This window comes from Aptenodytes patagonicus, chromosome 3 (genome assembly GCF_965638725.1).
Source record: "Aptenodytes patagonicus chromosome 3, bAptPat1.pri.cur, whole genome shotgun sequence".
NCBI classification, from domain to species: domain Eukaryota; kingdom Metazoa; phylum Chordata; class Aves; order Sphenisciformes; family Spheniscidae; genus Aptenodytes; species Aptenodytes patagonicus.
The window spans coordinates 82676438-82700776 of record NC_134951.1 but is presented as its reverse complement, the minus strand read 5'-3'; the positions used below and the strand labels follow the sequence as shown (position 1 = coordinate 82700776).

At 47.1% G+C, this 24339-nt stretch overlaps 1 protein-coding gene across 3 annotated transcripts in view; it reads left to right on the top strand.

The window, feature by feature from the left end:
* The first annotated feature begins 297 nt into the window (after nt 1-297).
* FRMD1 (FERM domain containing 1) overlaps nt 298-24339 on the top strand; it is a 44263-nt gene continuing 20221 nt past the window's right edge. For 2 of the 3 annotated variants that reach the window (XM_076334025.1, XM_076334023.1), the window contains exons 1-3: nt 298-348; nt 10997-11161; nt 16725-16815. In XM_076334025.1, coding sequence (XP_076190140.1) covers nt 11066-11161; nt 16725-16815 — 187 coding nt within the window. In that variant the 5' untranslated portion in view covers nt 298-348; nt 10997-11065. Of the gene's footprint in view, nt 349-3021; nt 3052-10996; nt 11162-16724; nt 16816-24339 lie in introns of those variants that run through there. The other variant, XM_076334024.1, reaches the window with a different exon arrangement.

Here is a 24339-nt window from a genome sequence, read left to right as displayed (position 1 = left end):
GCCGCGCTCGCCAACCCGAGGCCGCGCCGCGGGCCCGTCTCGCCCACTCCCTGCCCGGCTCGGCCAATCCGCTGAGGCGGCGGCGCGGTGTGTGTGGAGGGGTGGGGGAACGCCGCGCGGGTCCGCCGCGGGTGTCGGCGTGCGGTCCCGGGGAAAGGGCGGGGCGGGCCCGGGGGCGGGGGGCGTGTCCCACCCCGCCCGGCCCCGCCCCCGCCGCCGCTCCTCCTCCAGGGCAGCGGCATGCGCCCGCCGCCCGCCCCGCGCGGGACGCCGCCTCGCTCGGCTCGGCGGGCGCCGGATGCCGCCCCGGAGAGGACGGCGGAGCCCCGCGGCCGGGGCTACCCCGCGGTAAGTGCGCGGGCGGCGCCGCGCTGCCAGCGGGGCTCGGGCTCCGCCGCCGGGACAGCGGCACGGGCAACTCCCGGGGCTCCCGCGTCCCTCCGGGGCTCCCCTGGCAGCGGGGGGGGAGGGCGGGCGCGGCTCCGGTGAGCTGTCGGGGGACAAAGGACGGGTGCCGGGTCCCGAGTGCGGGGCGGCCGCGGGGCGGGAGCGGCACCTGCCCCCGCCGGTCCCGGCCGGCCGTGGGGAGCGGTGCCCTCGGGAGCCCGTGGGGACGGTGCGGCTGCGGGCGGCGCTTTGGGCGGAGGGACGTGAGTGAACGAGCCTTTTGCACCGTGGACGCGAAGGCGCTCGGAAAGGTGTCTGCTGCCCGCGGAGCTGCGGGAGGATTTCTTCTCGTGCGCGCCCGTTGGTACGTTAGCGGCTGCAAAAGTAGATTCACGACTTTGTCGATAAAGGGAGGTCTGAATGTCGGCTGGAGTGCCGTAGCGATTTCTAGTTTTACTACGTTATCAGGGAATTTTGCCGTCAGAGCAGCGGTGAGCGCAGGGCTGAGGCCGTGGGCGTCTCTGCGAGCTCGGAGCTGCGGCTCCCGGAGGCAGCGAGGCTGGGCAGGCACCGGCTGGAAACGGGAGGCAGTGGGGCTCTGGAGGAGTTTTGGAGTTGTGGGAACTCCTTCATCCCTCGCTGTCGTCCTCTGCCACCGGTGGGTCTCGCCGGTGCTAGAAGATGAGGTGATACCGGGGCGCGTTCCCCGGCCCAGCAATACCACCGGCTGCCTGATGAGAGACACCTCCGGCACGCCCCAGGGCAGCTGGCCATGTCCCATGTCCCAGAGGGCTCCTCTGGGACATAAGGCGGCACGAGTCTGGGACGCGTCCCGACGGGCACTTGGTTGGCTGCCACCTGTCTTGCAGGTGCTGAGGAGGAGTGACATGGCCGTGGCCGGGCGGTGCCGGACGGCTTCGGGCCAGCGCTGCCCAGCGGGGTGCAGGTCCCTGCACGCTGTAGCACCTCAGGCAGGGTGAGCCGTGTGGGGCAGGTAGCTGAACACCTGGACCTCCTCCGGTGCCTGCCGCCACCTCCTCGGAGGCAGCCTCAGGGGCGAGGGGCTGGAGGCATCCCGCGGGGCTGGTCTGGGTGGTCTGGCCACGGTGACAGTCTTTTATCTACCCACACGGGACAGGACAGAGAAGGAGATGAGTGTCCCAGCAGATACATGTGCATGAGAGAAGGGGTGGGTGTCAAAAAGGAAAAAGTCTCCGCGCATGATTGTTTCTCCAGCTCTTGAATTCTTTCTTGGTAACGATTTACAGGGAAAGGCTCTGGGTTTCCTGTGCTGAGAAGTCGCCATCCTCTGCATCGAGAGATGTTTCACCTGCTGCTCGGCAGTGACGGGCTCTCAGGTTAACTCTCCGGTGGCATTTAAAATGCACATCTGTTTTTTTCCACTACACCAGGAAACTGTAACGTGCTGTCTGAACCTTGTCCCTTCTTCAGAGAACCGCCGTGATGCCCAGGCTCTGACAATAAATACCTCAAAAGCATAGGGCGCTTTCCCAGAGAAGATAATGAGGATGTATTTCTAGCACTGATGATCTCCAGAGTAATGTTTAAAAAAAAAGAAAAAAAACAAAACAACTTTTTGGACATTGCTTTCCCATTCATTTGTTTAGCTTTTATCTTTTTTTTTCTTTTTTTTCTTTATTTTGTTCCTGGAAAACTTGGAATGACAACAGAATACCTTGGCCTCACTCTGTTGTTTATTCCTCCCATTTAATTGTTGTGCGCTCTTAATCAAAGTGTTCTGTTTTCAGCACTGGCGATGTTGAGAGTCTGTGTAGTAGTTTTGGCTTCAGATGAGGAATGCCAAATCAGAAGAAAATTGATTCCAAAAGGGGGGGGGGGGGGGGAATTTCCTTGCAGAAATCACCTTAAGGAAAAAAAAAAGGGAGGAGGGAGGGAAACAAAAAAAGGGTAAGACAAGTGTAAGCAAAAATGTCTACAAAATGCTATTAAAGAACATGAGTTGTAGTGATTCTTTTCAGTGCTTTACCAAAAAATGTTGTCTGTGCTCTTTGGACAGGCTTTTTCCCTAGGGATTTTTGTTGTTGTTAACTAGATTTTTATGTGAGCATGATAAACTGGGATAAACACTACTGACAAATAAATTCGTGTCACCTTTTTTTCCTGAGACAAAAAATCCTAAAACAAACTAAAAATTTGTATTTACGTGGGGTTTTCTGATTTAAGTCTTTTTTGGTAGAGGAAGTTTTTTGATAGCAGGTAAGGGCCATGTAATTTCGTTTTTGGTTTTTGCTTTTGTTTTTTTGTTTTTAAAAAAAGCAAAGCTGATAGTACTTTAAAGCTACGGCACTCTTCTCTATTCCCAACACTGCAGGTAAAAAGTGTATGAATCCAGTGGTTACCTCTGTATCAGTTAGCTTTTGTAGTAAAGTCATTGCCCTGCTGTTCGTCCAATGCAAGACAGTGTAAATTACTTGCATGTTTACTGTGCTCCAGGGTTACACTTCTTTTCTTGCAGAAAGTCCTATGCTACTGCACTGCTCCTTGACTATCTTGGTGATGTTTAGCAGTGGTACCTTAACTTGTAGTGCGTGGTTAGTAACTGAGCATGGACAAACGGTGGTCTCAGCCCAAAAGAAGTCCTCTGACAAGGAGGAGCTGCTTCTTGGAGAATCGCAGGAGGAAGTAATTTGCTTCTTGTTAAACTATTTCTTATGCTTGCTTTTTCTTTTTTTGCTCTATTTCATCTTTTTGCAAAATCTGGCGTCACCTCAAAAACGCAGCACTCTCTGTAAAGCTGTTTTTTTGTTCTCTTTCTTTTTTGGGACATGTCTTCCCGTTTCCCTATCACTTTGCTGAAGCTGATGTCTGGCAGTACTGTGTGCAGTCTCTGAAGCTGCATCTAATCATAAAGACCCTGCTGTTTGTGTTAATTTTGTCAAGGTATTGGCAGATTGGCATTTTCACACTTGTAAGAGAGGCAAGCTTGTTCCAGGAGGAGTTTCATCTATTCTTTCTGGAAGTCCATCCACTTTACATAAATCAATATTCCTCTCTGCTCTGAATATGTTCAAGACTAGCTGTACACTTTAGGGGGAAAAAGTTAGAAGCAAACTGATGCAGAAGCTGCCTAGTTGGTCTGAATATTTAGACGGCGATTCAAATGCCATGAGAACAGCAGTGGACTTTCTCCTTCCTCTGGAGAAGTAAGCCGATTTCTTCTTTACCTGGTTATTACTGGTAGCAAAGCTATTCCTGCTCAGAAGAGTTCTTTCTTTACATGATATATTGGTAAAAGCATGTCTGTTCTTATTTGTCCTGCAGCTCCAGGTATTGCTTGTGAAGTTATAATGATGCTTTGCCTTTTTCTCTTTTTTTTTTTTTTTAAAATAAAGATTTCATAGTCTGTTTACTTCTAGAACTGTTACAAGATCTTGGTGAGAATAGAAAATGAAGGAAGAGTTTATTCACACTTTTTTGGACAGCTCTGCAAAATATTTCGAAAGACTTGGTTATCTGTTCCAATTCAGTCCAGCCCAGCTCAAATATTAAAAATACCATCACCGTGGAATAACTTCTGCAAAGATAGTCTTGTAGAAGAGCCTCTCTCAGCTGTTGTGCTTAAGGCAAGAGTATAATAGATCCGCTTGGGAGAAATCCTGTTTATAGCCTTGGTAGACTTAAAAAAATGAATATGTTTCCAGTTGGAGAATTAACCAATGGGCTTTTGGGTCATGAGACCTCACGCATTTGCAATTTGCACGATACAGAAAGATGCTTCTCTCCTGAGTTGTTAGTAGAGAGATCAGGTCTTGCTGCTGCTCTCCCTGCACTTCCTAAGCTTCCCGACAGTTACAGTGGCTGGGAAGGAAGCGCCACTCTCCCTTATTTTAAAGACCTTGCTGCAGCTCTCCGTCTGTACTTTGCCTCTCCTCTTTCCCATAGATACAAAAGATGAACAGTCTTTAGGGAAGATTGCACTACTTGGCAGAAGTGCGCAGGGCGAGCCCTGGAGCACCAAGCTGAAGTATCTTCTGTTGCTGTCCTTCACATCGAGGTACCAAACTGGCATTTTCTTTACTGCACTCCTGGCTCTGCACATGTACGCCCATGAATAAGCTTTCTGTAAGGGTCCATCTCGAAAGAGATGTGTCCATGTGTTCGAGTGGAGGCAAGCTTGCTGCTACTGAATGGCTATTCAAGCAATTCACTTCCCTTAACCTTTGCAAGATCTCATGCAATGCTGTCTTGGTCATCCAGCTGAGAAAATGGAGCTTTGCACTTCTGAGTAGGCTTCCTTTGCAGCTGCTTTATGCGAGGTGTAATGGACACTGCGGCTGGCTCACGCCTTGTCCCGTATTTTGCTGGTTCTTTCTTACGCTTCTGCATCTACCTAGGCCAATCGATACCTTCAGTTGCTACTTACTCATAAACTTTAATTAATGTGCTTGATTTATGAAGTATGAGGAAGCCCTATAAGCGATTGGTAATCAGTAAACAAGTCCATTAATAGATTATGCAGAAGTAAACAAATTCATTGTAATGAGAAACTTCATGCTGGTAGTCAGATGTCATAGGGTACATGCTACTACTTTTACCAATCAACGAAAAGGCAGGATCAGTTGATCCATTGCTCTTCCCATGTTGGCAAGAGAATGTTTGTCCCCCCAGGACAAAGGCATGCTGGAAAGGGATTGCATGCTCTAGTTGCAGATTTTACTGTTTGGGTATTGTTTAAAACAGGTACATTGCTAAGTGTTGCATATGCTTCTGATAAAATAATGTATTTTAAAAGGCTGCATGTTTTTGTGTACAAAAATTTGAAGGCACTTTCCATCACGTGGAAGTGATGGAAAAATGTAGTCCCTGTGAGATCCTAATTCGTCCCTTTTTGCCTGAAGCTTTTAATACTCATTGTCTGTTTCTCTCAAAAGGCTCCTGAATTCAGTTTTAGTTTCAGGGAGAGATTAAGCCCAGATGATTCATGCTGGGCTGTCCTCACAGGGAGCAAACTGCTGAGGAACTTTTTTCATCCCATGGGAGAGCTGGATGGAAGCGTGGCAGCTACCCTGCATGGTCTGCCACTGCTGCCCTGCCGTTGCACTTCCATGCGCTGTAGGAGCACCTCCTTTGGTGTTCTGTCTCCTCAGCAAAGCCTCTTTCCTCTCCTTGAGGACGAGTTAGCAGCAGTAAGGTCTGATGTGTGCCCAAAAACATGAGTCACTTTCACTTGGCTACCAGAGATCACTGCCATCCCTGGGTAGGAGAGTTGGCCCCCATCTTTGAGTTTAAGGACTAGGGCAGCCTACAGACAGAGTAGCATAGCAGCATGGTCCCAGGTTAGGAATGGATGTCCCCAGGAATTTTGGGAGATCCCTTCTTCCTGAGCACACCGGCCACATTGTGGGGAGTGCAGAGCAGAAGAGTTACAAACTCAAGAGCGTGTTTCATGTTCTAGCACTCACTCGTGCTGCTTGACGTGAGGCAGGAAAACTTCGCAAACAAAGATGGAGTGTGGGCAGTCATGCCTAACTAAGAGCTGTGTCTAATCCTACGATGAAGACTTAACGAGAAAGCATTTTCCTCTCTATTGTTAAAGCTTGGTGTCTCCAGGGAGTGCTGCTTGTACAGGAAGAAAGGAAAAAGGATGTTGGTTGGTATCTAAGACCAATGCTCAGCGACTTCCCCATCTGTCCCAAAAGGTACAGGGTGATGGCTGAGCCTGCTAGGGCTCCACAGCCCTGGAGTTCTTGGATGCGTCTCCCATTGTACCTTTTGAAAACCCTAAAGGAAAGATGGGAGCCAGGCCCACATCCCATCCCTGCGAGAGGACTACACTCAAATATAACAGGTGTTGCTAGGCCTTCTGCATCTGCACCTCCCACATCTGTGGACTGAAAGCCAGTTGTCCTTGCTGCCGGTGTTGCATCTGTCCTGGAGCCAAGCTGCATCGGTTCTGGGATCCAGCCCTTCAGAGCACCCAAGTGACTGGGAGGTGTCTTGGTATTCCTCATTCAATGGCTTTGAATAGGGGCTTCCTACTAAGTAGCACTCAGTGTTTGAAGGCAGGTGTGTGTTCTGCCCCAAAAGCAGTGTGTGGACACCAAATTCAGTACCTTACCTCCTTGTGGCATCCTTGCCCTTGGATGTGTCATGCTAGTCCTGGAGTCATGCTGAGGCAGATACATTTGAAAAGTCAATGTGCTTCTGGGAATTCGCTGCAGGACATGACCTAGTTGTCCTGGCTGTTGGTTGCAAGTGGCACTTTTCACATCATCTGCAGCCGTGACATAAAGCTGTTTAGCTTCAGTCTTGTTTTCTGCCCTGACAAGCAACGTTTTTTCCCTCCCTCCTGATTGATGCATCTTTCCAGAGAAATTTTCATCATCTCAGGGGTTAGTCAAAGGAGGTGGGTGGGGTCTTAAAGTTGCTGGGAAAGGCTAATATATGCCATCGATACATCTTTTACTCTCTCAGGCTCTTCATTACTCTGTTTTGCAGGTAGTACTGGTGCCCTACAGTATGCCTCTGAGGGGACAAAATACCTGGAAGGGGGGGGTGGGGTGTCTCAGTTTTAAGGCCGCGTTTCATCATGAGTACGAGGCAGCCCAAGCGTGGGCTGCTGCCAAAGGCAGATTTGTTTCCAGGCAGTTGTCTGTCTGTCTTGCTGCAGGACTGCCTTGATTAAAGCTGCTTAAGCTGATTGTGAAAATGCAGCCTAAGAGTCTAGTTGTCTTTAGAAGCCTAAGACATCTCTGGATAACGTCTGGAAAATGTTAAGAAGAGTCTTAGCGTTTCTGGACAGGTTTTGATGGGACCCCGTGGGGCCACTCTGGTAAGGTTTCATCAGGAAGATGCTCAACGCTCATTTTCTGTCAGCTCTAGCAAAACTACCTTTCCTAAGATATTTTACTGTAATAAACCTTACAAAGCATGTTTCTAGGTGGTTTTGAGAGAACCACAGAATTACCTGCGCTTTTTTTTTGATAGAGGAGGACTTTGTTCTGTTTTGCTGCTTTGAGCTGGTAAGTGATTGCTCGTTCATCTATTTGCTTTATCCCCTTGAGATGAGGTTGTGGCAGTACCTAGAGGCTGAAATCAGGATTAGGACACAATTTGCTGTGGTCCCACGAACTGATGTGTAAAATACAGCGGCGCTCATAAGGCTACGTGAACCCACATGCTGTTTGGATGAGACCTGCTTCCAGACAGGCTGGCTGTGGCGTGGCCCCAGATTCAGAGGTGGCAGGTCATCCTCACGCTGTTGTGTGTACGGGCTGTGTGAGGTGGTTTAGCTAGCCATCCTGATGATAACCGAGGTGAACAGTCTCCTCTTCCTCCTCCCTCAGAGGGCTCTGCCACTCTTATCCTCTTGCTGGGGCAAACCTCAGCAATTCCTGCTTTGACCCAGCAAGTGCTGAGGTTCTGCTCTGGTGCTGGGAGGCAGCTCATGGGGCCATGGAGAGAGGAGGCAAAGATTAGGGTTTTTCTTAATGAGTTCTTATGGCCGTGTTTGAGCTGTTTAATCAGAGGAGTCTCGAAATTAATGACAGGCATGTTTTCCAAAGCTTCACTGCATGTATATTTAGGTAAAATAAACAGTACTAAATAAGCTGTGCCATCGCTCTGGGCACTAAGCCGCCTCCTGACTGATACCAGAAGAATACAAATAAATAACGCCTTTGACTGTTTCATTGATAGACTGCGGGGCCTTTGACCAAGCAATTACATCTCAAAATGCACTTCTCCGGGAGCTGAAACATGAAGTGATGTTACTTAAAAAAAAAAAAACAAAACAACAAAACCAAACAACCCGTAGGGTGTCCCAGAGGCCAATGATTGACTTCAGCTTTTATTAATTCATCTGCAGTGCATTTCCTGGAGCTCTTAGAGTTTAATTGAGGTTAAGAGGTTGGAATCTGTGGTAAACAAAAGAATGGCATATGGGCAGTCTGAAATTGTGTATGTTTAAGTAAGAGCATTCCTTCTGGCCACTTGTTTTCATTGGGCAGTTACTCCTGGCTCACAACTTTTCTTTTTAAAAAGAAAAGTGTAAACATGCAATGCTAGCAAGTTAATGATTCATTATGTTTTATCACATCCTAACATACCTCTAAAGAAGAGAAGGCCAAGCTGGGCTTGTGTTTGACCTCCCCCTTCAGATTAAGGATGTTGCTTGTTTAACCTCTTACCTGCTGTGGTGGGGGTCCACAAGCTCGTTTGTTTTAAAATGTAAGAAGAACAACACCTTTCCCCTGTCCTTTCTCACTTCCTTGCTCCTGGGGTCCGCAGTTGTTCTCTTAAAAATTCAAATGGACAAAGCAGGTGTGAGACCAGAGGAAAAGCTTTGTTTTATAGAGGCTGTGGGGAAGTAGGATTCAGTTTCTTCAGTTACACACGGAAAACTGCGTGGATGTATTTTTCACGGTTGCTTCTTTGTCTTATTTTCAGTTCTGTTATGAGCCGCGTGAACGTCTTTGCTGAACATGATCTCCCCCTGTGAGCGGGAATGTGTACCAACCAGGGCAGCGATGTGACAATTAAGACAAACCTCCTTATGTTGAAAAGCCTGAGCTCATACTCCAAGGTCTTTATGCTGTTGATAAAGTTTATGGCGCATATGACATCAGCTGGCAATAATAATGGTGACCTGTTGCCCTCGAGTCATTCTGTAGACATCTGTAATTTATATACAGCTGTTAGTAGTGTGTAGCCTGGAGCCTAAGAGAGCTCATCAGTATAATTTATATCGATAAGAGAGGGTAAATCAGAGTTTTTCTCTTAATATTTCATTTAATAGAAGCTTTCACCTGTCCCAGGAAGTCAAATGTGTCTTTCCTGCTTGCTTATAATTTAGAGCAATCTTCTTTTTAAAAGAAAAGTTCTTGTTAATTAAATCCTGATTTTTAAAAAAAGTAATAATAATAGCCTTTAATAACCCCCTCTTTTCATTAATACAATAAATGCAATTTTTTGTACTTGTCTCATAAAAGGTGTTCTACATAAAGAACTCATATCAAAAAATGCTTTATTAAGAACCATTGTATATGCTGGCTCAGGGAAGGAGGTGCATGGAACAGCTTTTGTACTTGCAAAAGGACACTTATAGATCTTTTTCTTGTATTTGATTTAAAAAAACCCAAAACTGTAATGTTTGAGCACGGAATTGAAGGGAGAGGAGTAAATCCAAGTTTTTTTTCTGTACTGTACTTTGTTTTCCCATGGCGGTTTGCTTTTCCCATCTCCCACACAAAGTGATTCCGCTATATTTTTCCCCTGAAGCAGGATGAACATGATTTTAAATACCAAATGCTTTTAAAACTTACATGTAATGCACACATGCATGTGTACATATATGTATGTATGTCATGTGTTAGCATAACATGACCTGCTTCCTTGCTGCTTATGATCCCTTGTCCTTGAATCCATTTTGGAGGGTGAAGGAAAAGCCCTTGCATCCCTTCACAGCCTGTACCCCACAGGTGGCCTGTGCCGCGCGTGGTGGGAGAGGGCAGCGCTGCCAGAGCCGGTGTGTTTGGCTGCCCTTGCTGGGGTACGTGCCTGTACCCAGGGGCACAGGGGGCTTTGCGGTCAGGCATCAGCCAGCGGCACCTCTGTTGCTGTGCCGGTGATGGGTGTCTGGGTGTTGCTGGCCGAAGGGAGTCATGCCAGGGTGACTTTGGGGCAGGCAGGGTTTGCTGGCTTGCACCAAATCTTGTGTGGGGATGGAGCAGACCCCATAACTGTTTGGTATCCTGCTGGTTCAGGTCTCTGCCGGCGTTCATCCCTAACCTACCCTTGAGGAGCCCTTCCCCTTCCTTCCAGATTTGTCAGATGCCATGGGATGCTTCCTTGCCCTGGAGGGTGTTGGAGCAGAGGGCTGTAAATAAAATGTCTCAAATTGCTGAGCAAACTGTGTCTAACCTAACTATAACGTGATGATGATGTTGGCTACTGTGCTTTTGGGTGTAAATTGACTTTATATCTTATTTCTGTTATTATTGTAACTTCAGCTCTAAGATGCTCGTGCAGCTCGGGCTCAGCTCTCGGGAGGAGGCTGGCAGCGCTCGTCTCGCAAAAAGTACGAAACAGCAGCTCGGCCTTGCAAGTTTGTGTTTCCACCTCCTCCTTTGAGTTGAGGTGTAGAGGATTTGGGTTCAGCAGTTTCCCAGGGTCTAGGAGCAGAGAGAGGGGGAAGACAGCTCGGAAGGAGTCTGCTGCACTGAGACGTGCCTGCTGACGGCTCATTGAAACCTCTGCTTTGGGCAGGAGTGAGGTACCCGGTTGAAGGATGGAGCACTCTCCCCTCCCTCATGGGTATTTTTGGGAAGCAGTCCGTGGTGTCATCTGCCTTATCACTTACATGCGTCTCAAAACCTCAAGTCTGGTTTGTTATTCCAAGGAGACCCAATTGTTTTATGGCATTCTCCTGGGACTCATGGGCTATTTAAAGGTCAACTCTGCCCGGTTTGTGCTGCAGTGCCGGTGGAAACGTTGACTGTGGTGCTATAAAATGGATGAGTTTGGTTATTTTAAACAGCGAGGAGGAAAACATCCCGTGAAACACATGCCGCAGGCCGCTCCCAGTGCTGGCAGGAGCGTGGCACTGATGCTCTCACCTTCTCGGCAGGTGCATGGGTTGAAGGGAGCCTGACGCCCGCCTGGAGAGGAGACCCTGGCCCCCACGGAGCTGCCCACCATGAGCAGGGTGCTGCTGGCCGGCAGGATGCAGCCGGAGAGCCGGAGCGTCTGTGTCTTCCTGCCCACCCGGGAGCAGCTCAGCCTAGTTGTCGGGGTGAGTGGCCGGGAGATCCCGGCACCGTGGCTGCAGTTCGGTTTTATTAGCTCCCATTGTTCTCCCAAAAGCCTGGTGCTGGTCTGCTGACCGAAAGGCTATTAGCCAGCTTAGGCTAATTGGTGCTCCATTGTCTAATTGGGCAGCTTCAACTCGTTTGCAGAGTTCCTTAAAAGTCCCAGTCGTGCTTTTGGACAGGGGGTCTCCTCTGCTCTTTTTCTGTTGTTATTCCTTTTTTATTCTTTCTCAGTGTTTTTGCCGCTAATAATAATTTAGTAATTTTTTATAAAATTGAACCTGAAATGCCTTGATGACTTAGCAAGCGTGCCCAACACATGACCATTTCTCTGGCGTTTTAGCTATTTCTGGTTTTGATAGTCTGCAGATCTCTTCAAAGACTCTAAGGCAGAGTAAACAACCATTGAGGGTTTTTCTCCCTCCTTGGAGTACTTGTACGCAAAAAAACTAGAGGTAAGTTGCTTCATTTCTTTGATCACCGCTTCAAATGCCTAAGCGTGTGTGCACAAGTGACAGCAGAGCCGGGTCAGCTGGCAGCCCAGCATGGCACAGTGTCCACCACGGCGCGGTGCCTCTTTGTGCAACGCTGGCTGCTCCTTGAACTTGTGAGAAACTGAGCTGACAGAGGCACTTCACATTCAGACAACAAGCTAGCCTCAAAGATAAGTGCTCTCTTGTCAGCCTGTGCATGCACTAATGTGTGGGCTGGGGAGGCTTTGCTTTATTTTGGGTGGGGTTTTTTTCCCCTCTGGGATGGGGAGGGGGCGAAGACAGTTGAGGTGAACTGCTATTTTAAGCATTTGATTGAAACGGTGGCTTTTGAAACTATGCATGCTAATCTTCAAAATCCATGTAGGAATTTTCCTACCTGCTGTGCTTAAGTGTGGCATTGTTAACTGAAACAGCCACGAGGGCTGGATGGAACAAGGCTTTAACAGCAAAATCTGGGGTGCTCTGCTTCTAGATTACCGGTTCAAACCCAGCCCATCTACCGTCCCAGACGGCTTTTGCAATCTGCTGGTTTTTGTGCAAGCCACAAAACGATGATTTAATTAAGTTCTTGGCGGCAGGTGCATGGGCCTGGGTCACGGTCTGTTGCGGCTGACCCTAAATCTCACCTTCTTACAGCTTTTATCAGGGAGGCTAAAGATCCAAGATAACGGAGTCCACCCTGCCGCAGGGAAGGTGCAGGCTGGTGTGCAGGAGGGCAGCGTGCCGGCAGGGCTGATGCCATCACTGCTTCTCGCTGTGCCCATGCCTGAGCTGGGCACACAGCTGTTCTTCCACCTCTGGGCCACGCTCCACTCTATTAAGTTTAGGCAGTGCTTAGACTGTACGGTAAATCGTGGATACCTGCCGTTTATCATAAAACCATAGAATCATTTAAGTTGGAAAAGACCCTTAAGATCATCGAGTCCAACCACAAACCTAACACTGCCAAGTCCACCACTAAACCATGTCCCTAAGTGCTACATCTACACTTAAATACTTCTAAATACCTCCAGGGTATTTAATAAGCATTAGAAATGGTCTTTTGCATTGAGCGCTGGCAGGGACGGAGGGAAGGTGCTGCCGTGTGTGTCCCCCCGTTCCTGCCTGCTGCCCCTCCGTTGCCCTTTTAAAGACACTTTCCCTCCTCGCTTCTGCTGCCCCTTGCTTTCGTGGCTGGGAAGTCAGGAAAGTATGTATGTGGAGGTGCCTGCGTGTGAAAGGGAATAGCTGCCTGGGCCAAAACATGAGACCTCAACGTGCAGTTGTGTCCTAATTGCATAGAGAGTGAAACATGACCTGTTACAGCTGGGCAAGTCACCAAAACCAGCTTTTCATTTGGCTTCTGTCTTTACCACAGCACCCCTTCAAAACAACAACAAAAATTAAGATTTCACAGCTGGAGAGATCTTTTTTTTTTAAAGGAACATCAAGGCAATTTTCTACTGATGTTGGTAGAATCCAAATTTAATTAGCACAACCACAGATGATACTTTGTGCATTTATTAGAATAATAATGCCACTACTTAAGATTTCCAAAGCCTTTTAGCCTCTTCAGTGTGGAATGCAGATACTAAACAAGCTTGCAGCTCAGTGAGGTAGGTAGGAATGGTTATCCTTCCAGCAGAATAAATTATAGATCCTTCCTGTGATAAGCACAGTGTTTAGGCAGGTAATTCCTTTCTGCCCCCTCCCATATAAATTCCACCCTTCCAGATAAGAGTTTACCTAAATGTGTTTTATGTGGTCACATGTAGATTGAAGCCCATTCTTTAAAATGGATTTGTCTTACGCCCTTCACAGATAGTGCTATTGGAGAGAGAAGAGCAGGAGCCATTTTAAAGTCTCTTCCCCCATAATTGGGCATCTCTTAATTAACTTTGGTGTCCACCTTTCTGGATGTATGGACGAATTCGAGGGGATGGTGAGGAGGAAAACTGTGTTCCCGGGACCAACTGTGAACAGGAGGAGAAGCAGAGCAGTGAGGAGAACTAGTGGGTGCTGCAGCTCACCAGCTGCTCCAAAAGACAGCAAGGCGAAGTGGGAGGTTTCTGCTGGGGAGAACAGACATCGGAGCACAGAGCAAAGTAGTCTGCCTTGCTCCAGGCAGCCCCAGTGGGGAGATGGAGTATGAGCACCAGGGAGCTTAAGCAGGCTGTGAGTGAGAATGGTGCAACTAAAAATTGTATCGGTTGCACCAAAGATCTTGGAGTGGTATCCAGTTTGCTCAGTTTTGTTTATCTGCCAGCATTGTGGCTTATCTTCCTGATAGTTTTGAACCTGTTGATCAATATCAACTAGTTTTTATGACTAGGTTTCTGAAAATTTTCTGGGGTGCTAACAACTGAATAAAGAGAGACCTATGCTAGCGAAGGTCTGGCTGCCAGCGAGGGGAGCAGGGCAGGCAGCCACCCTACCTGTGTTTGCGTAGTTCAGAAGCAGCCACAGCAGATGTTGCTCCTTGCCTAGCTGCTGGAGAAAGGCAGCTTTCTCTGCTGCCTTTTTTGGAGGGGAGGAAGTCTGGTGAGGTCCTGTGTGTTGGTGAATGGCAAGCGTATGTCTGAAGTCTTTCAGCTGTTCTGTGAGCAGGAGAGCTGATGTTTTAAAGTATATGGATGAAGAAAAATAGAGATAGATAACCAATATGCATGAATATTTGCACACAGAATGACCCTGGAGTAGTAGTTACCTTCTGTAAACTTGCACTTGACTTCACTTTAGACTAAGTTTCATGTGTAAAGAAGCCCTGAGTCTGACATGGGGCAAAGCTGAGTATCAGGGGAAGGAATGATTCATGGCGTGTCTGGGATGGAGCTTGGCACAGGAACCATACGCAAAGGGAGAAAAGGCCAAAGAGAAGCGCACAGATGAAAAATGCAAAGGGAAACATTGGTTGCTTTGAGCAGAGGGGAAGGCAGGAGGAGGGAACGGCGATTGCAAGTGTAATCGGTATTGCATAGCCTTGAAGGCTGGGAGTAAAACTTGGTACAGAAGGGAAGTGCCAAAAGGAGAATGGACAAGTTAGTAGCTCACATACCTGCTGTGCAAGAAATCTGATTAAATCACTGCTTTGGAGCTGAGTGTCTGAAAACATTGAAGTGCTCAGTTCCCTAGAACTAAGTATCTTAAAGCAGGTTTTTCTTCCCTTAGGTGTGAAAGCGTGCCACTTACAAAATTCATCTGATCGTATAGCTTTTACATTGAGTCCTGTGCTGCCAGCGACTCTTGTATGCACATAACCATTCTGGCTAGGGGGAGGTCACCTCTTCCTTAGTGAGTCCTTCCCAGGTAGGAGAACATGCTCAGAGCTTGCTTCCTTGAGAAAGGAGGCAGATCCATGCCCAACTTTCCCTTCCAACTGCGTCTTGTTGGTGACTGAGCAAATACTGCACTTAGGTGTGAGACTGTAAGGGTGCAGTCTCACACGGAGACCCATAATAAGACCCAGATGTGGTTTTGGGTCTTATCAGAACTGTGCACTACCTCTTCCCCTCCCAAAGCACATATATGCACGTGTGTGTATTGGTGTAGCGCAGGTTTCAAAGCTCCCGATAAAGCGGTAGTGAGTGGCTGGCTAGTGATGCCTTGTCAAGTAGAAGAAAATGAGTGCTTAAATGACCTCCAGTTTCCCATTGTCCATGTCTAGTGACATGGTACATCCTGGGGCAGGGAGGGGAGTGCAGCTGGTTTCTGGGGAGTGTGGCACGCCTGCAGTAAAAGGGTTTGAAGAATTATGGTGGCGATTAGTTTGATGGTGGTGATTAGTTTGTAGGAGAGTTCAGTAGTCAACTTCTGCCCCATCATCTTTGCTGCCGTGAAGGTAGCACTGCACTGTCCCCCGCCTCGGGAAGGCTGCTCCTACTGCTGCTAATCTGCATCGTCCAGCAGTGGTGTAATGAAATTCAGAGGTTCTGGCTCGTTTCGCAGCTGCAGCTGGTAGCACACAGGGCTGAGCTGAGCTTGTCTGTGTTGGTGGTGTTCTGCTCTCCCCACTCGCTGTTGCTCAAAACTCCTTCCCCTATGCCTCTGAGGGTTAGGGGCTTGGGGGTTTTTGTTTTTGCCTGTGGTTGTCTGTCTGTCTGCTCCTGGGGTGGTGCGATGGGGCAGGGGGAAGTGAGGCTATAGGTGAGATGACATTTAGTGGGGGAAATTTCCGATCATAGTACACATCCAGGTCTGCACATGCAGGTAGCCAGAATCATGCTCTTGCTGGAGGAGCCTGTGCTCCGAGCAGCCGTGCTAGAACAGTGCATTCGGTAGCTGTGCCACGGCGTGCTCTTACCTTGTGCCGTGCTGGCAAATACTAACCAGCCTCCGGTCCCTTGCGGGAGCGTATGCTGGCAGCTCTGCTTTCCCACTGCTTCCTCAGTGCATGCACAGCATTATGGGGCACAAGGGTACTGGAAGGTCTTGGTGTGGCACGGAAATGGGCAAGAGCTTACAGGCCATTGGTGACAGCTGCCGAAGATGAAGATGTTAATTGTTGTGTGACCAGGAGTCAGCAGGGGACAGAACAAGCTCTTCTTTGCAGGGTACGGAGCAACCTTACCTCTAACCCGCAAGCTATTTCTGCTCAAACCATGCAGTCTTGGGTTTGTCTGCGTACTTTTGTTTTTAGTTCTCCTGAACGAAAGTTTTCTTTTTTGTTTTTTCTCTTAACCTCTCAAAAAAAAAAAAAAATTCTGCAAGAGAGTAATATTTTCATTTCTGTGATTACAAACACGCTTTCTGTAAGAGCACCTATAAATAGCCTGGTAGGTACTGCACAAAACTAGGGCTCCAGCAGTGCTCCAAATTCTTATACAAAGATGCCAATAGATAGGAAACTTAAATTCATGTCTTATTGAGCTGAGCCACTTTGCACTGTGAAGGAGGGAGAATGACATGTTGATTATTATTCTGTGATAATAGCAATAATAATACTGAAAACAAAGCTTGTTCTGTGAGGTTTTTTTTGCTGTGGTACCCAAAAATGTATTGGCCAATGTAAAGGAGGAGAATTGCTCCATCCAGGTGTGTGAGCTGTCTGTAATGTTGGACTGGTTGTTTCTTTCAGGTCAAAGCCACTGGACAGGAGCTCTTTCAGCAAGTTTGTGATTTAGTGAAGATTAAAGAGCCTCACTTCTTTGGCCTCAGCATTGTTAAAAGTAAGCAAACTCAATGCACGGAGCAAATGACTTGGCAAACGTCCACAGACCCGCTTGTGTATTTACAGTGTGTGCATATATACACAGTGGCCGTGCCTGCGGGGAATTTGATTGTAATAAGGTCACAAAGTATGTAGATTATGCACAGGCTTCTCAGAGCTCTTTTGATCTTTGGTATGTGGGCAGACAAATTGGGAGAAGGGGGGGCTTTTGTTCTCCTTTGTTCTTAAGTTCCACCTCTTTGTGGGGTTTTCTTTCTCTCCTGTAGCTGAGTTCCTAGCCAACATATTTGTCACTGAATTCAAAACTGTCGGTAGTTGAATGGTAGGTGAATTTTAAAAGGACTTTGGGGCTGAAAGTGTTACTTATCTTCTGAAGTCACATGCAAAGAATGTGGCACCAGGGGGAGGAAACTCAGATGGTTTGAGGGGACTGAATGCATGTGTGTGGGACATTGGGTTTTGAAATATTGCACGGGAAATACAAAACTTCTTAGTCCGTGGGTTGAAGTCCAGTCTGCTTGGTCCTACGGCTTAGTATTGACCAGGGAACAGTGTAAGATGATGCCTTAAAGGAGCGAACTGATATGAGATATTACATTTCTAGGATGGTGTGTGCATTGGCGCCCTCTCACAACTCTTAGTAATTAGAAATGGATCTGTTGTCCTCCTTATCCTGCCTCCCCACACTTCCAAAAGTGTGGAAAGGACTTTTCTTCCCTCCAAAATTTTTCTCAAGCATGTTGTTATTTACTACTGCAACTCTAGAAATTGTTCCATTGAAATGCGAATAGTTTTTTGAGTCCTTCTAAATAAGGCTTTTTTTGCCTTTTTATGAGTATGTGGGATAAAATAGTTTCTTTTAAGTTTACTTGTCTCATTTCCTTTCTGCTCTCATTCTCTAAGAACTTTTGCTTTTTTTGAGCACAGCACTCAAACGAAGACTGGCGTAAGCTGTTTATCTCCGTCAGGTTTGTAGAGTCTCCAAGAGATTCCATCAATGTAACTAAACCAGTAGCTAACAAAAGTATCTGTGTGTTTAAACCAGCACATTTTTTGTAATGTGAGGAAGACCTGAATACTCTTAACTTTTTTTCACAAATCGACTGTGTTCCTGTGAGTCCCTCCCCTCCGCCGCCTTTTTATAACACCAGTTTTTGCCTGTTCTACTTGCAGGACGTCTTGGGTGAAATTTGAGCTCCTGTCCTCCCCTGTAACACAGGGCAATTTCATTCCCATTTTCTTTGAATTAGGTGCTTTTCTCCTGTTCTCGTGTTTCTTTCACTTTTTTCCCCTTCATATCTTTCTTGTTTCATATTTTCTGTACCCTGCTTTTTCCTTCCCTCCCACCGTTTGCATGGAGCAGTTTCCTTCACCCTGTCAAGCACAGGGGCTCTGGCCCCAAAATACCCGATTGGGGCAGATGCCTTTCAGCCTGTTGGAAATGCAGTATAACTACCCCAACCCAAAGAGCATACTAAAGTTGTGCTGACTAGACCTTAAAGTAATTGCCCATAGCATTAAACATAAACAATCATCTTCTCGCTTCACAACAGCGTTCTTCCTTTTTAGAGAAGCTAATTCTTCGCAAAGCTCTTAGAAAAACGTCAAGGAAAAGAGTTGCAGGAGCCCAGTAGCCTGAATTAACCTCTCTTGTTTTGTTTTGTTTTCCGGACTGTTCCTCACTCCTGCTTGCTATAGCTCAGTTTGTAAAGCTGCTTAATTGAAGGCTCCATGTTCTCACCCTAGCTCCTCCTGACAGCTGTCTCCCTCCACCACCCAGGCAGGTGTCAGGATTTTGGATGAGGAGGAGATTTATTTTTGTTTGTGCCTCTGTTTAAGAAACTGTTGGGGCTGGATGACAGAAAAGTGTCAGCAGTGAGTTTCTCAGCCTGAATGGCCACAGCCACTGGGAAGGCTGCAGCCCGCTCTCCAGAGAGGGAGCAAACCTGGTCTGTGAAAGTCCAGAAAGCTGCTGACTGGAGTCTTTTGTGGTGGGTTTTAGTTTTCTTTATTTTGTTTTTAAAATAGCTCAGGTTTATTACTGTAGGGCTGTAGCAAAGGAAGTCTTTTGGTTTTCTGTTCCCCAACTTGATTTCCCACCCCCACCCCCCTGTTTTGGCCAACAGACTGGTGATCATCTCCCTTGCTGCCAGTGGTAAGTGAGGTCTTGCTTCTGTTGCACACGTAACACACTCCATCTCTGGCATTTGGAAGTAGCCTTTGAGATATTGCCTGCTTTTCAGGGATTTTTGGTTTCCTGGCAAGCTATCGTCTCAAGAAAAGGAAGCAGCCCGGTCAAGTTGTGAGGAGGCCTGGGTAAGTTTTGCATTGCCCAGGGTTGTCTTGTGCGTACTTAAGTCAGCTGCCTTGGCCGGGCAGCAAGTCGGTGTACGTCCTGCAGGGGCTGCGAAGGGAAGGCGTGGGGCTGGCCTGTGAGGCAAGGGCGGGTTAGATCTCCAAAAACTGGAGAGGAAACCTCTGTGTTTCAGACCAAAGTATTCCTCTTCTGCATCATGCTTTCACCTCTTTGAGCTGCAGCTCTAAGATGTCATTTTTTGAGAAACAGCTGCCCTGTTTTAATAAGGGTATATTTCCCAGTTTCTTAATGTGTATTTATTTTTGGCAGCGTGATGCTTCCATATGCAGAACAAGGTATTCTAATCCACCTGCATCCATTACCTTGCTGCTAATTTGTCAACAAAACCCTGACTGTTAGCAGTGGCAAGAGAATGAAAATTAAGGGATTTCTACAGAACTGTAACCAATCACACTGGGTGGATTATCTGGATTAGGAGCCCATTTGACCTGCAGACGTTGTACAGATAGACTAATGCTCAGTTGGTCTCATAGTAAGTATGTGTGTGAGGGGGAGAGGTTGGGCTCCTTAATCATAAACAGAAGTTTAACCCTTAAGTGTGGCAAAAATGAAAACAGCACCACAAAGCACTGTGCAAACTGCAAACCACGAATGCTGTGAGATCTAAGCTCTAGGTCTTGGAGCGTGTCTTCCAGCATTTGTTGCCTAAATTCATTGCCTTCACTTCTGATCGTTACAGATGCTGAGGGCAAGCTTCAGGATTTAAGATAACAGTAATGGTGGCAGAACAGAATTTTTACCCCTTTTGCTCTTGAGCTTTTTTTACTATCAAGACGAAAACCCCTTCAGCCAACTGTATTGGGGGGGAAAAAAAGCTTGCATCTATAAGAAGAATTTGATCCCTTTGAAAATTAACTTCAGGAGTGTATATTAATGGGAAGCCACACTGACACAAAGCTTGGGACACGTTGCTTTTCTAGTTTTGTCACAAATCATCAAGCAGGCGGCTGCTGCTGCTGCAGCACATTTTTTCCTTGTAGTTCGCTCAGTGAAAGACCCTGCAACCCTGCCAGGTTCAAGCTGGCTCCACAGGCTTCAGCAGCTAGGTCTTATATTGCAGCTCCTCCTGCAGGGTTAACCTTATCTAGTGCCCTGCAGGAGGTTTCCCTCTTGTTATCAGAAAGTGTATGCAGCGACACAATTCAGTCTTCTAAAACAAAACTGATTGTCAGCAGACAAAAAACAGCCAGGCCTCCTTTGTTGTTATAACCCAGATCTCTGCGATCCTGAATCTTGGGCTTCTCCTTTCTAGGAGCAAACCTTGCTTGACCCAAGCAGATGGAAGCCTTCGATTGGGAAGGAGCAAGCCTACAGTTCCTATACCCTGCCGCTATCTCTGTGTCCTCTTATCAGTTTGTCAGGGTGGCTTTCTAACAAAACCAAATCCCTTTGCTTCAGCTCCCCTGCCTCAAGGATCATCCTTCAGTTCTTACAGCTATGGCTGTTCACCTTGCCAGACCCGTGCCTCCCAGCACACGCTTAGCAAGGAGCTTGGTGGTTAACTCTGCCAAGACCACTCTGTCTCCAGTTAACTCTTCTGCATCTGTGTATCCTTCAGTACTGAAGTTCATGGACAGAATATGCTACCATGTTATCTTTATATTGTGTGGGTATCTATTATAACAAAAGGCCTCTTAAGAAGACAGATGACAACAGAAGTTCTCCAAAATACCCTCTGATTTCTACTCCCCAGTCCTTCCCCACTATCGCTGCTTCTGCCTCTCCTCCCTTAAATCTGCTTGGGTAGTTGCATATCCCTTATGAATTTCTTCTGTATTCTAACCTAAGATACAGCTCTATTATAATGACTTTGATACCTCAAGTGAGTTAAATGCAATGTAAGAAAAACGTGCAGAAATGTGCCACCTAGAGGGAATTGCAGGGGTTCAGATGTTCAAAAAGTATATAATACTCCTTTGAAGTACTTGCATGGTCTCTTCCTAGGAAGGCCTTTTTTTGCCTGTACCTGCTGTCAGTTGTTTCTCCTTCAGCATCAGTACAACATCCAGCCAAGTGCTCTCCTGCCTGAGAATTGCAAGGGGTTTGTTTGCTCCTGGATGAGCAATGCTGGAAATGGTTCTGCAGCTCTTCTTGTGCAGAAGAATCCCCTGTGATACTGCCAAAAGTCCGAAGATCTTTGTCTGGGCATGCCTTGTTGCTAACTGTAAGATGCCAACATAAAATTCCTGCAGTACCTAGCCATCGTCAGGAATGACTGAGCCTTTATCTCAGTCTTCAGATCTCAACAGTTCCTAACAGCCACACAACCTTGGGCTTCTTGATATTGCCTCCTTTCGTTCTTCCCTCCATATACCTTCTGTCCATACCAGGTAAAGTGACCTCAGCCAGGACCTCCCTTGCTTTAATCCCAGCCTCTGTTGTGGTTCTTCCCTTCTTCACTTGGGATACGTGTACTTTCCAGCTAAAGCTGAAAACACAAGGTTATCCTGAACCAAGTTCTTCTGGACCCTGTAGTAAACTAATCAACCAGGTACTGAAAAGCAGACGAGGTTTCTTTCTGTTGGATTCAAAGGTAACACCAGGAGCATCGAGAAGTTATGTAGAGGTGGTTGGAGCAGATGCCATGTGGAAAGTGATGTTCCCAGGCCACCAGCACTTGGATACTTGGGGAGCTCCACATGCAAAAGGAGTGTGTAGCTGGCTTTTCTTCGATAAACTAACAAAAAAATCCATGCTGGCATGCAGGGAAGCTAAACAGGTTATGTGAGGTCTACAGCATGTGTTGTGAGGTATTTTTGAGTGCTGTTTTTCTTAAGCTTTAGCTCTGCCCTAACCCCAGCATCCTTCTGTTCTGCTCCCGGTCTCCTTCCTGTTGTTGGTGTAGTGGTGGTTGCCATGAGGCTTCTTGCAGCATCTGGGAGAAGTTAAGCACTATAGCCAGGGATAACTTTTTTTCCCTTCTCTTTAAGGCAGAAAATGCTTGCTATGTGGAACTTTGGCTTTGCACTAATTCATATTTTATTTGAATCCTAATCTTCTGGACTGTCTAAATAGTTATAATATTAAAATATACTTGACTCAACCAAAGGAGTTAATGGGACGTTCCTGGCTGCCAACAGGGCCTGAGCTCTGCCTCTTGGCAAGACAGGACTTAGCTCTGTGAAATTTCTCAGTGCTCATAGCCCAAAATGGGCACAGGAGGGGAGAACAGGTTATTGGCATTCACCATGACTTACCTTTTCTGCAGGGAACTTACCTTTCATAAAGAAAGAGATGGGGAGGCACTGGTTAATGCAAAATAATGGCTTTTAGAGTAACAATGACTCAGAACTGATTTGACCCTGTATTACAGCCATAATTTTCTATTCCCGTTTTCCCTGCAGTGTAAATAATGCCTATTGTAAGTCTGCATTACTCACTGGAACTGTGTCACTTTTTTCTGACTGGAGACCTGGCCCATTATTTTTTTTTTGCAACAATGAGCGTCCTGTATTTGCTTAAATATGTAAATATGCTAAGCTAATTTTGCAGAGCAGGAGCACTTGAATGTTTGCATTTCTGGTGACTGCTTAATTTGAAGGTAGATTTTTACAGCATAAACTTTCCATTTCATTTGAGGGCTCTTAAAAGCTGAAATTAGGAGAAATGTGTAAATTGCATTACTGCAAACTAGCTGGCTGTCCAGATGCGTTTCTTGGGATTGCAGTGCTGTGTTGTGCCAAGTCTGGTATCTGTACGTACATAACGAGGGAACCTTTTAAGAGAAGCTGATATGATATATTTTTAAGCTCACTGACAGTGCTGAGATGAGATTAATGAACGCAGTGTCAGTAGCTGCAGGTGGATGGGTGCGTATTTGCATGCGTGCGTACTTCTAAGCCAGCTTCTTAGTACCTTTCAGTTGTTGTCCTTCAGCTGAGGCCAGTGAAGCAATGACAGTTTGTACCTCCTGAGTATCCAGCCCTGTTTGGATCCACAGATTGGACACATTCTTCCCTGGAAAGGCGGCCATCTGTGCATTTCTATACTGTCCTTTACAGCACTGCGCTGAGGTGCTGCAGTTTGGTGCCCTCACCTCTGTTAGAGATGCTTGTTTTCAAACCAGAGACAGTTTTAGCATTCGGCAAAAGATCTCTTAAGTTTCACCACTAGTCCAGTTTAAGGAAAAAAAAAAAAACAAACCACAACCCACGTAGGGCTGGGGAGGGAAATACCTCTTTGTTTTTGTAGATGGAGGCTTATACTGCAGGTTGACATTCCAGCAATATTAACTTCATTAAGGCAGGAATGCAGTGCTGCATTCTTGTATGGGAGGGAGGATGCTGGGCTGGGGAGGAGTGGGACCCCCAGGGAGAGCTGATACATCGCGGTGTCGTCCTCCTTCAGCCTGGCTTATTCTTGGGGTTTATGTGCACCTCTCAGTAGGCATGATAATGACCTGGAGTCCTCAGGCTTGGCACCTGGGCCCTCCCAGAGTCATCTCTCTAACCTAATTAACATGACAGTGATAAATAGGGGCTGCGGGGTGTGGGTAACAAATGGCTTTACTACGGTGGAACTGCTCTGTCATCCTCTTCCCCTTTCTGTCCCACTATCCGAGTGTGATGGGATGGCTCAGGGTGTATCACCGTGCTTGCTGTTGCCATCTTTCCCTCGTGGCTGAGGAATAATTCACATATTTCCCTAAACACCTCTAGACATGGGATCATTCCTGAGCAAGAAGGGAAAACTGACCCCACAGCTTGTTAGAGCCATGCAGGTTCCCTGCCCTCTTTACAAGATGGCAGCTGAACGCTGTGGTGTTGGCAGAACCGATACGGGCTTTACCCAACACTGCTGTGCCATCAGGAGCAGTCCCAGTCCCGCTGTGGGAGCCCGTAGTGGAGCGAGCACCCTGCCCTGGGACTGCCGAAGCCCAGGGAGGGACTGGGTGCTGTGCTCGTGTTATCCCACTCCTGTCGCTTGCTGTGCAATTGCTTTCTAAATGAGCTTTTATTTACTTTTTAAGAAAAGCTTTACAGAGAGACGCTTATCAGCTTGGCAGCTGACAAGGGACAGAGACAAGTCCAAGAAACGGACCAAACCCATCTCTCTCACTGACTAGGACTTCTATCAACCTTTTCAAGTCAGCGTTATCTGATCTTAATGGACTTAGAGAAGCAAGGGTTGGGGCCAGCATAGCCC